General features: G+C 37.9%; 1 protein-coding gene across 5 annotated transcripts in view; it reads right to left on the minus strand.

The window, feature by feature from the left end:
- The window catches only part of CCDC18 (coiled-coil domain containing 18), a 108,093-nt gene that overhangs the window by 169 nt on the left and 90,183 nt on the right, over positions 1–17,741 (minus strand). For 3 of the 5 annotated variants that reach the window (XM_048220689.2, XM_057310455.1, XM_057310458.1), the window contains 2 exons: positions 6,872–7,339; positions 33–5,609 (listed from right to left, as the gene is read on the minus strand). In XM_048220689.2, the coding sequence (XP_048076646.1) occupies positions 5,499–5,609; positions 6,872–7,339 (579 nt within the window). In that variant the 3' untranslated portion in view covers positions 33–5,498. Of the gene's footprint in view, positions 1–32; positions 5,610–6,871; positions 7,340–17,741 lie in introns of those variants that run through there. The other 2 variants (XM_057310457.1, XM_057310456.1) reach the window with 1 other exon arrangement.

Raw genomic sequence — 17,741 nt, forward strand, 5'->3', positions numbered from 1 at the left:
AAAGATTAGCTTTTGAACTACTCTTATAATGGACACTAATGCTAAATTAATATAATAATCAGGAGCACAACTTAAAGCAGGAGTGGGAAATCTTTACTCAATTAAGAAATATGAATCAGAAAAAGTCAGTAATAATGGGCCACATGGAATATAAAAAGCAAGTAATTCTGGTTGGCGGGCATGGGGAGGGAGTGCAAAGTTAAACTAATTGATATAAAAAACAAAAACAGAAGACATAATATAAATAAGATATTTAGACACTGGTGTCACACTATGGTTTGAGGGCACAGAAAGGAAGATAGATGAAGGGCTACCTGAAAACAGTCAGTGAAAAAGAAGAGAAATAAGAGCAGGAAAGAGAAATGACAAGAGAGAAATGTTTGCACAAAGAAATAGCACAACACAGAGAAGTAGAAAAATATAGGAAAAAGACCCAGGAGATTTTTTTTTTTTTAGACGGAGACAAAGAGAGCGGGGGAGGGGTAGAGGGAGAGGGAGTGAGAGAATCTCAAGTAGGCTCCACGCCCAGCACAGAGCCTGACGCAGGGCCTGATCTCAAAACCCTGAGATCATGACCTGAGCTGAAATCAAGAGTTGGACGTTCAGCTCAGAGCCACCCAGGTGCCCCAGGGCCAGGAGATTCTAAAAATACAGGTCAAATATTCTTGTCATATCCTGGTCTTGACTTAGGCGAGGAATTTGAAAATGTCACCATGTCCTTAGGTATTACCTGTAGTCTTGCTTCACCTTGCTTCTTTCCATCTCTGATTTCCCTATAGCTGACTTTCTTACTTTTCATCTTACTGCATGGCATATGGACCACATTTGTAAACCACTTTTCCTTTTTGGAAATAACATGGATATAAACAATACTTCTTATAACTTCCTAATAAACTGTGAATTAGCTAATTAATCAGTATTTGCAGCACAGTATTCTGTTCAAATCTAAAACAGTTTTTAACTTGATGGCTCTGAATTCCTTTGATGTGTTCAAAATTTTGTGCATGTGTAATTTCTTGTGACTTCTGAAGCTTTTGTCAGCTTTTCTCATTTTACTGAGAATGGAAATGGCAACATAGTTAACTGTTAGGAAAATCATTATTTGGGCTACAACACAAGTAAGAGCTAACACTCATTAAGCACTTCTCACACAGTTATTTCTAGGATTTTTTCTGCCATATCAGTGGACTTTAAAACTGCACACTTTGGGGGCGCCTGGGTGGCTCAGTCAGTTAAGCGTCTGCCTTTGGCTCAGGTCATGATCTCAGGGTCCTGGGATCAAGCCCCGTGTCGGGCTCTCTGCTCAGCAGGGAGTCTGCTTTTCCCTCTGCCCTCCCCCTCAACCCCCGTTTTCTCTCTCTCTCTCAGATAAATAAATAATAATCGACAGAATGGGAGAAGATATTTGCAAATGTCTTATCAGATAAAGGGCTAGTATCCAAAATCTATAAAGAACTTATCAAACTCAACACCCAAAGAGCAAATAATCCAATCCAGAAATGGGAGGAAGACATGAATAGACATTTCTCCAAAGAAGACATACAAATGGCTAACAGACACATGAAAAAATGCTCAACATCACTCGGCATCAGGGAAATACAAATCAAAACCACAATGAGATACCACCTCACACCAGTCAGAATGGCTAAAATTTACAAGTCAGGAAATGACAGATGTTGGTGAGGATGTGGAGAAAGCGGAAGCCTCTCACACTGTTGGTGGGAATGCAAGCTGGTACAGTATGGAGGTGCCTTAAAAAGTTGAAAATAGAACTACCCTATGACCCAGCAATTGTGCTAATGGGTATCTACCCCAAAGGATACGAACATAGTGATTCAAAGGGGCACCTGCACCCCAATGTTTATAGCAACAATGTCCACAATTACCAAACTATGGAAAGAGCCCAGATGTCCACCCACACATCTATGGATAAAGAACATGTGGTATATATATACACAATGGAATATTACCCAGCCATCAAAAAAATGAAAGCTTGCCATTTGCAACGATGTGAATAGAACTAGAGGGTATTAGGCTAAGTGAAGTCAGTCAATCAGAGAAAGACAATTACCATATGATCTCACTCACATGTGGAATTTAAGAAACAAAACAGAATCATAGAGGAAGGGAAGGAAAAATAAAAAGACAAAATCAGAGACGAAGACAAACCATAAGAAACTTAATCAGAGGAAACAAACTGAGGGTTGCTGGAGGGGAGCGAAGTGGGATGTTGGGATAAGTGGGTGATGGACATTAAGGAGGGCATGTGATGTGATGAGCACTGGGTGTTATATGAGACTGATGAATCACTGAACTCTACCTCTGAAATAATCCAGTATATGTTAATTACATTTTAAAATTAAATAATTGTGAATTTTAAAAAGTGGTTAAGAACGAAGATTCATCTACATAATGGGGATAATAATAGTACCCCACTACAATAGAAGAACCATTTGGTACTATTAGGGTAGTAATAGTACCAATCAATAAAGATTAAATGAGTCAATTTATGTAAAGCATTTATTTTTTTAAAAGATTTTATTCATTTATTTGAGAGGCAGAGAGAGAGAGTACGAGTGAGGAGAGGGGCAGAGGGAGACGGAGAAGCAGACTCCCTGCTGAACGGGGAGCGCAATGCAGGGCTGGATCCCAGGACCCTGAGAGATCAGGACCTGAGCCAAAGTCAGATACCCAACCGAGCCACCCAGTTGCTTCTATGTAAAGCATTTAAAATAGTGCCTGGCATATAGTAAATGCAGTGTATTACCATGATTACAATCTGTCACTTTTCTCACCAAGTTTATCCTATATAAAATAAGTTCTATTTACCAAAAATAGACTGTTGCACATCTAAGAGGACTCTAGGGCCACTGGAATAGAGCGGAAGTTCTCAAAGCAGTACTCCCCTCCTGGGGAACATTCTGAAAACCCGTGGTAGTTCTTTTTGGTTGTCATTATGATGGGGAGATCCTGCTGCTGGCATGAACCGAGAAGGACAAAAGATGCCAGATATATTTGCAGGGCTATTTCTCCCAACAAAACTATCTGCCTGGCAATCCTAACTAGACTTCCCCCGTCCTTTTATATTTTCTCATTTTCCAAGATAACTATTTCATATGCCTTTCCTGTTCTTAATTCTCTAGCGCCTTACCTGCCATAGCTCATAACCTTACCAAGAAAACCTTCACTAATAAAGGCAATCAATAAAGAGATTGCTCCCTTCTCACCAAATCTTCTACTCCGTGTGTTTCTGTACCCATATATTGTACTTTCTTTCCCACTACAGTAGATGAACTGTCTCCTTTTATCCCAGGCCAATTCTATTTCTCTGCTGGATTCTATCTCTTTCAGCCTACCTTAAGAACTTTATTCCTTCTACTCTCTGTCTTGAATTATGTTTCCCTACCAGATCATTCCCACCAATAAAATGCTGTTTTATCTCTTATTCTAAAAAACAAAACAAAACTCTCCCTTGACATTTCATCTCTCATTTCTTTACATCAAAAGAGTTGCCTGTTTTTGGTGTTTCCTTTTCTTCTCCGCCTCTTCTCTTCTGATCATACTCTAACCAGTCTTTATCCTATTACCCTGAAGCCACTCTCATAAATGTCATCAACAGCTTGCATGATACCAAATATATCAATTATTAATCCTCACGTTATTTAGCAACATTTAATCTTTTCTGAAACGTGATATATTATGTTTTCCTTATTTTTTCTATCTCACTGTTTAAATCTCAGCTTTATTGGATCCTCAACTTCTTGAATGTTAAAAATAACTTAGCCTTACTAAATTAGGGGGCTTCATTTGGGGGCTGCTTTTTTCTACCTCCACTAATTCCCTGGCCTTAATCCAGCATTATGGTTTTAGCAACCATCTATATGCTGATACCTAAATTTATAACTTTAGCCTCATTAACCCAGTCATTTGTCATCTTCACTTGAACATCTAATAGAAATCTCAAATTTATTATATCTAAAGTCAATCTTTTAAACTCTCCATGCTTCCAAATCTGCTCATCTCCTAGTATTCCCCAACTGAGTAAAAGCTCAGTTACTCTTGCCAAAATCTTCGGAGTCTTCCTTGACTACTAATTCGCTCAAGACCTACATTAAATCCTGTTGGCTCTATCTTCAAAATATATCCAGAAATGGAACTATTCTCAACACTTCCACATCTGTCCTCCTGCCTACCCCAAATCATCGCTTGCCTGGATTGCTACAAGTAGCCTCCTGGATAGTCTCTGCTCTTGTTCCTTTATCATCCATTCTTCCTAAAACAGCCAGAGTGATCCTTTAAAAACATAAATCAGATAAATGTCACTTCCCTAAGCAGAACCTTCACACTTCCATTAAAATCCAAAGTTCTTATAGGAGCTACAACACTGCTAGAGCACCCCCACCCCCATCTTACAACCCAACACCTAGCATCATCTCTTCTCTCCTACTACTTTCTCTCTTGTTTATACCAAACCAGCAGTAGCCCTCCTAGCTGTTTTTTCTACATTCCAGGTAGGCTACCACCCCAGGACTTTAGTACCTGTTGTTCCCTTTCCTCCAATGCTCTTCCTTCAGATATTGGGATAGCTTACTTCCTTACTTCCTACAAGACTCTGATCAAATGTCACCTCCTTGAGACACCTTCCCTGACCACCCTATCTAAAACAGTACCCCCATCACACTGCATGCTCTTACACATTTCCACCTAGCATTAGAGCATATGTCATATTTTTCTGGTGTTTAGTGCAATACCATAAACTTTTGAAAAACCTCGAGGGACCCATACAAAGTACTGCTAGTGATGTTGGAAGTGCTCCCAAGAAGCAGAGAAGAGTCATGACATTATAAGAAAAAACTAAATTGTTTGGCATGTACTGTAGATTGCAGTGTGCAGCTATGGTTGCCCACCATTTCAAGATAAATGAATCCAGTGTAAGGACCATTGTAAAAAAAAAAAAAAATTGTGAAGCCATCACTGCAGTTAGGCTAGCAGGCATGAAAAACCTTGCACTTTTTATCTTGTGTTGAAAATGCAACTTTTACACGTGTAAGAATGATGTAAGAAAGGCACGCCTATAGATTCTAATAATAAATTCAAGAAAAAGCAGAGTCATTGTATGACAATTTAGAGGAAAGGAAAGGTGAAGGGTCTAAAGCTGGAGAATTTAATGCCAAAAAGGATGGCTGGATAATTTTAGAAGTAGGTTTGGCCTAAAAAATGTCAAGATAACCAAGAAGCAGCAGACAGTTCCCAGACACCAGTAAGAAAATCACTGAGGAGAAAGGCTATCTGCCTGAACAGGTTTTTAATACAGAAAAAATGTCCTATTCTGAACAAAAGGGCCCCACAGGACATTTATTTTTATGACATGGACACTTCTATGACATGGGCACTGAACCTAAAGCAAATGGTGGAAGAAGGATTAGTACCATATAAAAACATTTTTAAAGAAATGCAAAAGCCGAAAAAAAAAATCACGCAGAAATTGTGATGTATTTTCATGAAGCTGCGCTAAATGTACCGGCCTCTCCTGTCTCTCCTTCCACCTCCTCCTCGCTTTGTCTCTGCCACCCTGCGGACAGCAAGACCAGCCCCTCCTCTTTCTCAGCCTGCTCGATGAGAAGACAAGGAGGAAGATCTTTATGATAATCCACTTCCACTTAACCGCACCTTGTAGTTCAGAAACTTATCTTTTGTGTGTTTTCATGTGAAAATCTAGTAATGTATGACAAGAACTGTATGAGACATTTGTGTCATCGTCACCGAAGTACTGATCATATACAACATCGTGTGCAAGATTCGTACGGCAGGGGGCAGACTAGCCTCACGGAAGTGTAAGGTGGGTACTATTTGATATAAACTTCATAATGTGTTAGTTTTCTTACTGTTTTATAACTTTGCTTTCAAAGAATAACATTACCATATAGTGTGCCCTTCTCTCTAGTAAATGAAGAAGGTGCATAGCAGCCCATCTTCACAGGTCAGTGGTTTTTAAACAAATATATAACACTGTCTGCAATACTGTATTATGAATAGGACTAGAATTGTTTGCCATAAAAATGTTATAATGATTCATTCATTAGTGTATAGGCTAAGCTACGATAAAGCATTCACACTGCTACTGCTTCCTTTTCAATGCATGAGTTATTATATCTGTAAATAAATATGAACTTTTTTTCACATTTTTTCATTTTTGATATCTAGTGTTAGTTACGTATATAACATCTACAGTGTTTTGTATAAGACAATATTGATGTAGGTACTGACAGACAATTCACCTTGTAAACAGATGATATAAACTTACAGTATCAATGAATAAAATGTACTGTAAATGTATTTTCTCTTATGATTTTCTTAACATTTTCTTTTCTCTAGCTTACTTTATTAGAAGAACACAGTATATAATATATATAACATACAAAATATGTGTTAAGTTGACTGCTTAGCTTATCAGTAAGGCTTCCAGTCAACAGGCTATTACTAGTTAAGTTTTAGGAAAGTCAAAAGTTATATATGGATTTTCAGCTGCACTGGGTTGGGGGAGGGAGGCAGGAGTCGGTGCCCCTAACCCCTGCATTACTTAAGGGTCAACTTTATTCTAGAGTTCAAAATACTTTCCTAATATGAGGCAGATTTAGTTCTTTAATCAAATGTAAAGATTATATTTAATCAAATGTATAGGCTATTTTAATCAAAGTTAATTTACAAAGCTATATTTTCAACCCTACTTACAATGGATTTTTTTGAACTTTCAATATTTGCATATCACTTAATGGCATGCTTCATTTAAATATATGGATTTTCCTACAAATAATAAAATGATATTCACTGGAGACAAATTATTATAACTTTGAGTGTATGACATACATACCTGAGGTAAACCAGCACCCGTTTGCATAGAAGACTTTTTTAATAGTCTCACTTCTTTGTTTATGTATCTTAGCATTCCACTGAGAGTACTGAAGTCATTACTCTCCGAACTATCATCTTCTAGGTCATACGTGAGAGGTTTAAATGAGTCTGACTGGGTATAAGTCAGATCCTTCTGGCTTTCTTCTAATGTTGAAGGCTGTTCTAACTGCATTTTTTTTAAGTCCTGTAGTAATTCTTCAGAAAGATCTTCATCACTACGTGTCTTGAAACTAAGGTCACTGGCACTAATAGAGCGACGTAGCTTTCTACACTTGAAAAAAGCTGTGTGAGAATGTTTGGCAAATTTTGGATCTTGAATGTCAGGCGTAATTTCTGTTGCAGATGTAAGCAGGGCTGGTAGAAACTTGATGTCTTCTGCCCTTTCACGTCCAGAAATTTTGGCTTGTAATCTGGTTAATTCTGATTCCTGTAGAAAAACAGGCATATAGCAGGTGTTCAGTACATTTCTGTTAAATGAATAAGTTACTTAGATGTCTTCTAAGAGTCCATGAATTTCTAAGTCAGCCTTCTGCCCAGAACACAAATTGCTTTTATAACCACCCAAGAGACTTTTCCAAGCTCTGTTTAAACCCTTCATTTTTGGACAATTACATATGTTCACTTGAAATATGTTAAAACTATGCTAAGGAATTCCATGAACACTAGATTTTCCTTATACCAATGTTTTTCTTTTTTAAGTGCTAATGATAGCACTTTCTAGCAATTTCTATCTAAGACTGAACTCTTACATCTAAAAATTTCTTTTCAAAAGTATAATGGTATGCTATATTTTGCTAATCTAACATATATATACACATACAAAAAACTCCCTTCAGAATTTCTAATAGGAAATAAATTTATATTAACTATTATGCTTCACATGTCCTCATTACAAGAAAGCTTCATTACACCAGAAATTTTTCAAAGAAAAACCTTTCAAAAAGTGAGTTAGTAAGGACTGACTTATTAAATATTAAACTTTTAATTTCTACTATTTTTCCATGTCCTTCATTTGGCAACTCCAACCCAATTTTAGGATCCTAAGAATGAGACTGCATATACTGAAAAACCATGAAGCCTAAAAAATGAAGACGTAAGTTAAATAATGTGTAGTAGTCTTCTGTTCAAATATATTTTCCATTTCTTATAGGTATCCATAAAATAGATATTTCTAAATCAGTCACTTTTAATCTGATAGTATCTATTCTTTCTAAAAATACTGTGCTTACTAAAACTGACATAAGCACAGAATACGTTACAAAATGAAAGTTTAACATGCTTATTTCAGTTCTTTGATATCTACTACTTTATCTAGATAAGTTATTTACAAGCGGCTAGAGTGCCAACTTTTGTAAATCTTGTATTTACATTCTGATAATCACAATAAAGTAGCTATTGAGTTAATACCACAGGGTTATGTGCACTTGAAATATTTTTTAACTCTAGCCACAGAATTATCTAGCCATAATTGAGAATTGTGGTACCTTAAATAAATGTCCATGTAACTTTCAGTTTAACACTTAGCTTTTATAATGAAATATAGTATACTGAATATGTTAAACATAATTCAACTTTTTCTTAAGACTTGAAGAATTTCACTGTTGTGGTCACATAAGTGTGCCATAATATAGTAATGCCTTTAGGGCTCTCAGAAAATGGTCTAAGCTTTGCCCTTGCTCTAGTTACCCTCAAATAATAGGGTATTTGTAAGGGTACTAAAGGAAGTGATCTGGAAAGATCAGTTGCCTCAAACCCTGTTTTTTCTTCTCCCTCACTTCTGTTTCTGTTCTCCGTCATTTGCTGCTGCTGTCAATGGAACTGCTGTCCATTATTTATAGCGACTTCTAACTGCTATAGCTATGCCAGCTTCTGCTCTTCTGTTAGCTTTCTTCTTTTTTCCTTCTATCCTCCTCCTCTTCAGTCTAGACTTTAGAGCCAGTTAATACTGACTTTGAGAATTACTGTCAAAAACTTCTGAATAATTAAGTGCAATCTAATTCTATTTATCTCATTAGTAATAATTAACAAGTGAGCACAGATAACTATAACAAGGGATACACAATGCAAAATCTTTAAATTTTTAGAGTCAATTTTTCACAATGAAGTTGTATAATTTTATATAAATGTTGTAACTCTCCAGAACAGTGGGTATATTTATGTCTCTAAAAAAGCACGCAGTGTTCAATCTAAACATAATTTTAGATTATGTCAGGGGCGCCTGGCTGGCTCAGACAGTGGAGCATGTGACTCTTGATCTCAGGGTTCTGAGTTTGAGCCCCGTGCTGGGTATAGGGATTACTTAAAAATAAAATCTTAAAAAAAAAATTATGTATATTCAGCTTTCCTTAGTACTGTGAATAATAAGCATGTTATAAAAGGAATTTGAGTCCTCAGCTTAGTAACTAGAAATATTTCTAAAATATTATTTGAATTTTTTTTTGCTTTTTAATAACTTCCATTTTGTAATAAAATTATTTATTGCTTCATAGCTGTCAGTGAACTTTTTTGTAAGGTCTTAGCTAGCAATGTTAATCTCACACATATTGGCAGTTTTGAACTAATATTAAAACTTTTTATCTCTATGCATCAGTACTGATATTAATTCTAAATCCTACACTAAACTGCCATAATCAATAGGGGTGAATCAGTAGCAATGGGCTATTTGAAAAATGATGTACAGTAAATTTTAATACAAAGTAACAAATTTTAACGAAAAATGCTCCTACTTGTAGGTACATCAAATGTGGAACCCTCTAAAATAAACATTATTAAGTCTGTATTTGAATAGTAGGTTCTAGTCCAGGGTGGTGACACAGGTGATTCCTCCCGATACAGCGAATCTGCAGCTACACACGGAGCAATTCCCTCTCAAAGCAGCTGGCTGAGCACCATCTACACGCTGGGTTAATGAGAAAATACCTACAAAAGGGCCATTCAGTGGAGGAAACACTCGACTCCCAGCTCCTCCCTGAGGAGTAAAGGTTTGGACCCCACATCTAACACCCCAACTCATACTACCACTTGAGGGATGGGTGCCAAAACACCTAGCTCTAGAAAGCTAAGAGGACTTGCATTCATGAGACATACAAGACTCTAGCAAACAAAAAAACAGTTCTTAATGGGTTCGCCACAATGTGGTATGGCTATCTACCCAGGGATCAGCACAGAAGGAGCTGGCAAAAACAATCCATCTCTCCGTCTTTCCATGAAAGAGTCTTATTTATATACTTTAAAAGCTTCTGCCTGAGGGTCGGTTTTCTAATTTAGCACATGTCTAGGAGGTTGTGATCCTCCAGAGCACCAGGGAAACTAGCAGACACCTCCTCCACCTTTTCCCTCGAGTCTGCTTCAAATTTCCAGTATCTTCTTGGAAGGAGCTTGTACACGTCTGGCACTCAAGCTTTTGAAGCTGTGGCCCAAGGGACAGGCCTCTGGACTACATGACTCTATAGCCAACAGGGTTTGCATTCATGTGTCCAAAAGGACTGTGACAAACAAAGCAGTTCTTAGCAGGCAGGGGAGCACACCCTTATGGCTGTACACAGGAAGTCCAGCACTGAGGGAACCGATAATAAAGCCCAGCTCTGTTTCTCCCTGTTAGGATCCCAATTACACATTTTCCTAGCTGTTACCTGGGGGTCTAGCTTTCAGTCAGCCTACATCTAGGTGCTGACTGAGATCCTCCTCTTTGGAATACTGACAAGTCTTGGCAAGCCCTCAACTACTGGAAGCCACCTAGAACAAAGAAGGCTGCTTGGACAATCACAAAGGTTTGAAAAACAATAAGGAATTCAGAACAGGATGATCAATAAGGCATATCCCCTACACAAGACCACTCTGTCAAGACTGGGAAAGGTGGCTGAAACCAACACAGAATTGAGAAAAATGAAGAAACAGGGGAATATGTTCCATACAAAAGAATAAGCTGAAACTCTAAAAACAGACCTTAATGAGACAGAGACAGGGGATTTATCTGACGAAGGGTTCAAAATAACAGTCACAGAGATGCTCACCACAGTTAGAACAATGCGTGATCAAATCAGAATTTCAACAAAGAGAAAATATAAGAAAGTACCAAACAGAAATCACAGAGTGAAAATACAATAACTGAACTGGCGAATTCAACAAAGAGGTTCAACAGCAGACTAGATCAAAGACAAGAAAGGATCAGAGGACTCAAAGAGCAGTGGAATTCAATCAGAGGTGCAGAAAGAAAAAAATGAAAAAGGGTGAACCTTGCTTAAGGGACTAATGGGACACCATCAAGAGGACCAACATACACATTACAGGGGTTCCAGAAGAGAGAAAGGAGCACAAAATTTATTTAAAGAAACAATGGCCCAAAAGTTAACTTGAGAAAAGAAGTAGATATCCTGATCCAAGAAGCCCGGTGAATTCCAGATATGAAACCAGAGATCCAAACGGAAACACTTTATAATTGTCAAAAATCAAAGACAAAGAGAGAATCTTAAAAGCAGCGAGGGAAAAACTACTTATTATGTATAAGGAAACCCTTATGAGACAATCAACAGAAAATCTGCAGGCAAGAAGAGAATGGCATGATATATTAAAAGTGCTAAAAGAGGAAAAAAAAAAAAACAAACCCTGCCAACCAAGAATACTCTTCCTGGCAAAGTTGTCCTTCAGAATTAAAGGATAAAGAGTTTTCCAGACAAGGAAAAGCTGAAGGAATTCATCTCCATTAGACTGGCCTTACACTAAATTTTAAAAGGAATTCTTCAAGCTGAAATAAAAAAATGCTAAATAGTAACAGGAAAACATATCAAAGTTTCAAGCTCATTGGTAAAGGTAAATATATAGTTCAATTCAGAACACTCTAATCATGGTGGATAAATCACTATAACTCTAATACAAACGGTTAAAAGACACAGGGGGGAGTTCCTGGGAAGGCGAAGGAGGAGGATACTGAGCTCACCTTGTCGCATGGATATAACTAGATAACACATCAGTGTAACTAATCCAGAAAATGACCTGAAGACTAGCAGAACAGACTCTCCTCTACTAAATGTAGAGAAGAGGCCACATAGAAGAGGGTAGGAAAGAGGGAGAGGTGGTTGGGAGCCAAAATGACTAGCGGGATTGTCTGCAGGATGGAAGGACGCTGTGGTCATGGAGAAGGGAGAAGAGAGCCCAGCCAGAACTCCAGGCAGGAGACCTGCACTGGGAAAATAAATCCCTTTAACATTTGGCTTTGAAAACCTTAGGGACCCCAACTCCATAAGTTCTTACAATCGGTGGGGCTTTACCACCTGAATCTTTAAAAATCAGGAGGCTGGGCTCTGGGAGAGCTGGAAGGGTGGAGTCCCCACCCTTAAAGAGAGCAATAGATAGCACCCTAGAGATATAGCATAGATGCAGCAGTTTGAAAAACTGCCTGGGGTGAATAGGAGAGAGATCTGTTTACTGAGAGAGAGAGAGAGTGTGTGTGTGTGTGTGTGTGTGTGTGTTGGAGGGGCAGGGATCTTTGGGAGACTTCTTCAACAACATAAGAGTTCCACATTTCCCTCCCCTGCCTCCCAGCCTAGATAAAGAGACACCTGTAGGAACCAGTGCAGCACGAACACTCTCCACCTAGCTTCCTACAGTGTGCCCTGTCCCTGTGTCCATGTGCAGACTCGCCCTATTCAACCTAGCCTCGGCAAGAGTTTTCAAAAGTGGCTCCAAGTCCCTTCCAATATCAGACTAGCAAATACCTTGCTAACACCATGCATGGCATCGCTGTGTTCTCCTGCAGACCTGCCCTTGACAGGAGTCCATCCAAAGTGGTGGCACAAGTTAGCAGTGTGAAAGCAGCCCTGACAAGGGGTCAACACCACTCCAAAGTGACTCTTGGCCCAGGAAGAGGGGAAGATAACCACACACACCAGTGCAACTGTGGCCCCAACAGTGGGGTGGGGCAGACATCTGGTCTGACTGCAGGCCTTGCCCACCAACAAAAGCTTCTCAGGGAGACAAAACAGCACCCTGCAGATCTGGCAAATACCTGGTCTGACCCAACTCAAGCCCAAGGCAGCCTAGACTGGCCAACTAACAAGCCAGGGAGTGAACCCTGCCCACAACAGGCAAAGAGAGCCATTGCAGATGACTGGACTGAAGGCAAACTCAGCTCAGCCACAATAGCAGAGCACATATAACACACTTAAGAGACACCCCTAAAGCACGAGGTTCTGGTGAATACGGGATATTGCAGTGCAGGGCACTACAGAATGTCTTCCTCATTAGGCTGTGACTTTCAGGATCAGAAGTCATAGCTGACTTTCCTAACAAAGAAATAGAAATTTTTTTTTTTAAAAATTTAAATTCAATTAGCCAACATATAGTACATTAGTTTTTGATAGTGTTCAGTGATTCATTCGTTGTGTATAACACCCAGTGCTCATCACATTACTTGCCCTCCTTAATACCCATCACTCAGTTACCCCATCCCCCCACCCATCTCCTTATCTGCAAACCTCAGTTTGTTTCCCAGAGTCAAGAGTCTCTCATGGTTTGTCTCCCTTTCTGATTTCTTCCCATTCAGTAATAGAAAATTTAAACATGCCAATTACCAACAGTTAAATTGATTCAGTAATCAACTTCCAAAAAACAAAAGTCCAGGATCAGATTGCTTCACAGGTGAATTCTACCATTTAAAGAAGAGTTAATACCTATTCTTCTCAAACAATTCCAAAAGATACAAGAGGAAGGAAAACTTACAAACTCTATGAAGCCAGCATTACCCTGATACCAAGACCAGACAAAGACACTACAAAATAAGAACTGTAGGCCAATATCCCTGATGAACACAGATGCACTCATATGTGGAATATAAGAAACAGTGCAGAGGATCATAGGGGAAGGGAGGGAAAACTGAATGGGAACTCATCAGGGAGGGAGAAAATCCATAAGAGACTCTTAACTATAGGAAACAAAACTGAGGGTTGCTGGAGGGGAGGTGGATGGGGGCTGGGGTAACTGGGTGATGGGCATTAAGGAGGGCATGTGATGTGATAAGCACTGGGTATTAAATGCAACTGCTGAATTATTGAACTCTATATATGAAACTAATAATGTACTATATGTTGGCTAATTGAATTGAAATTTTAAAAATCCTCAACAAAATGTTAGCAAAGTGAATCCAACAATACATTAAAAAAATCATTCACAATGATCAAGTGGGATTTATTCTGGGGATGCAAGTGTGGTTCGCTATTCATAAATTAATCAATGTGATACATAACATCAACACTAGACAGGATAAGAACCATGTGATCATTTCAATAGACGAAGAAAAAGTATTTGACAAAATACAACTTCTATTCATGATAGAAACTCTCAACAAACTTTTAGAGGGAATATACCTCAACATAATAAAGGCCATATGTCAAAAACCTGTAGTTAACATCATAGTCGGTGGTGAAAAACAGAGCTTTCCCCCTAAGACCAGGAATAAGACAAGGATGTCCACTCTCACTACTTTTATTCAACACAGTATTAGAAGTCCTAGCTATAGTCCTACCCATGTCCTAGCCATAGTAATCAGACAAGGAATAAAACGCATCCAAATTAGAAGAAAAATTATCACTATTTTCAGGTGACATGATACTGTATATAGAACCTTAAAGACTCCACCAAAAAATTACTAGAATTGACAAATGAATTCAATAAGGTTGCAGAATACAAAAATCAATATTCAGAAATCCATTGCATTTCCATATACTACTAAAGAAGTAGCAGAAAGAGAAATTAAGAAGAAATTAACAGTCTCATTTACAATTGTACCAAAAATAATAAAATACCTAGGAATAAACTTAACCAAGGAGGTAAAAGACCTATACTCTGAAAACTATAAACACTGATGAAAGAAACTGAAAATGATGCAAAGAAATGGAAAGATATTCCAAGCTCATGGATTGGAAGAACAGATATTGTAAAAATGTCCATACCACCCAAAGCAATCTACAGATTTAATGTAATCCCTGTCAAAATACCAACACCATTTTTAAATGAACTATAACAAATAATCCTAAAATTTGTATGGAAACATGAAGGACCCTGAATAGCCAAAGAAATCTTGAAAAAGAACAACAAAACTGGAAGTATCATAATCCCAGATTTCACGATGTACTATAAAGCTGTAGTAATCCAAAGAGTGTGGTACTGGCAGAAAAACAGACCCAAAGATCCACAGAACAGAACAGAGAGCCCAGAAATATACCACAATTGTATGGTCAATTAATTTTCGACAAAGGAGGCAAGAATATGCAACAGGAAAAAGACAGCTTCTTCAACAAATGTTGGAAAAATTGGGCAGCTGTATGCAAAAACATGAAATTGAACCACTTTCTTACACCATACTCAAAATGGATTAAAGACCTAAATGTGATACCTGAAACCATAAAAATCCTCAAGCAGAAAACAGGCAGTAATTTCTCTGACATCAGCTGTAGCAACATTTTTCTAAATAGGTCTCCTGAGGCAAGGGAAACAAAAGAAAAAATCAACTATTGGGATTTCATCAAAATAAAAAGGTTCCCCACAGGTGCAGGGGTGGCTCAGTGTCAGTTAAGTGTCTGCCTTCAGCTCAGGTCATGATCCCAGGGGGTCCTGGGATGGAGCCCCGTGTCCCTCCTGAGAGGGAGCCTGCTTCTCCCTCTACTTCTGCCTTTCCCCCTGACTCATGCTTGGTCGGTCTCTCTCTTTCACTCTCTTTCTCAAATATATAAAATCTTAAAAAAAACAAACAACTCTGCACAGCAAAGTAAACAAAACTAAGGGCAACCTATGGAAAGGGAGAAGATACTTGTAAATGACATATCTGACAAAGGGTTAGTAACCAAAATACATAAAGAACTTATACAACTCCAAAAAAACCAAACAATCCAATTTAAAAATGGGCGGAAGACATCAACAGACATTTCTCCAAAGAAGACATATGGATGGCTAACAGACAAAATGAAAGATGCTCAATGTAAATAACCATCAGGGAAATGCAAATCAAAACCACAATAAGATATCACCTCACACCTGTGTAAATGGCTAAACATCAACAACACAAGAAACAAAGAGTGTTGGCAAAGATGTAGAGAAAAAGGAGCCCTCTTGCACTGTTGGCAGGAATGCAAACTGGTGCAGCCACTGTGGAAACAGTATGGAGGTTCCTCTAAAAGGTAAAAATAGAGCTACCATATGACCCAGCAAGTGCACTACTATTTACCCCCAAAATACAAAAATACTAATAAAAGGGATACATGCACCCATATGTTTATTGCAGCATTATTTACAACAGTCAAGATATGGAAGCAGCCTGTGTCCACTGAAGGATGAATGAAAAAAGAAGATGTGGTATATACATATGATGGAATATTATTCATCCATAAAAAAGAATGAAATCTTGCCATTTGCAATGACATGGATGGAGCTAGAGAGTATAATGCTAAGTGAATTAAGTCAGACAAAGACAAATACCCATATGATTTCACTCATATGTGGAATTTAAGAAAGAAACAAACAAAACAAGCAAAGGAAAAAGAGAGGGAGAGAGAAACCAATAAATAGACTCTCAACTACAGAGAACAAACTGACGGTTACCAGAGGGGAGGTGGGTGGGAGGATGGGTGAAATAGGTGATGGGGATTAAGGAGAGCACTTGTCATCATGAGCACAGGGCGATGTACAGAACTGTTGAATCACTATATCGTACACAGAAAACTAATAGAACTCTATATTGTACACTGAAACTAATAGAACATTGTATGTTAACTATATTGGAATTTAAAATAAAATTTTAAAAAATTTAATAAAATAGATTTAAAAAATAAAAACATATTCCATGTAAATGGAAATCAAACGAATATTGGAGTACCTATACTAACATCAGAAAAAAACAATCTTTAAGCCAAAACTGTGAGAAGAGACAAAGAACGTCATTATATAATGATAAAAGGGTCAATCTAATAAGAGTATATTACATAAATATTTATGGGCCAAAAAAACATAGAAGCACCTAAATATATAAAGCAAATATTAACAGACCTGAAGGGAGAAAAAGACAGAAATATAATAATGGTAGGGAGCTTACATATCCTATTTGCATCAATGGCTAATCAAAGCAGAAAAATCAATAAGGAGAAATTGGACTTGAACCACACATAAGATCAAATGGACTTAAAAGACATTTGCAGAAGATTCCATATAGCATAAGGCCTATATACATTTTTCTCAAACATACATGGAACATTCTCCAAGGTAAACCATGTGTTAGGCCACAAAACAAGTCTTAATAAATTTTAGAAGACTGAAATATTAATATATTCCAACCATAATGGTATAAAACTAGAAATAAATCATCACAAGAAAACCGACAATTTACAATTATGTGGGGATTAAAAAATATGCTACTGAACAGCCAATAAGCTAAAGAAATTTTAAAAAATTATCTTAAGACAAATGAGAATGGAAAGACAAAATACCAAAAATTATGAGATATAGCAAAAACATTTTTAAGAGAGAAGTTCATTGTGATAAACACCTACATTAGAAAACAAGAAAGATTGCAAATAAACCTAACTTCACACTTTAAGGAACTAGGAAAAGAACAAACTAAGCCCAAAGTTAAAAATAATAAAGATCAGAGCAGAAATAGAGACTAAAAAGACAACAGAAAAGATAAATGAAACTGGGGCACCTGGGTGGCTCAGTTGGTTAAGCATCTGCCTTCAGCTAGGGTCATGATCTCAGGGTTCTAAGATCGAGCCCCACATCTGGCTCTCTGCTTAGCAGCAAGTCTGCTTCTCCTTCTCCCTCTGTCTATGGGATCTCTCTCTCTC

Source organism: Ursus arctos, unplaced genomic scaffold, assembly GCF_023065955.2.
Source record: "Ursus arctos isolate Adak ecotype North America unplaced genomic scaffold, UrsArc2.0 scaffold_12, whole genome shotgun sequence".
Lineage (NCBI taxonomy): Eukaryota > Metazoa > Chordata > Mammalia > Carnivora > Ursidae > Ursus > Ursus arctos.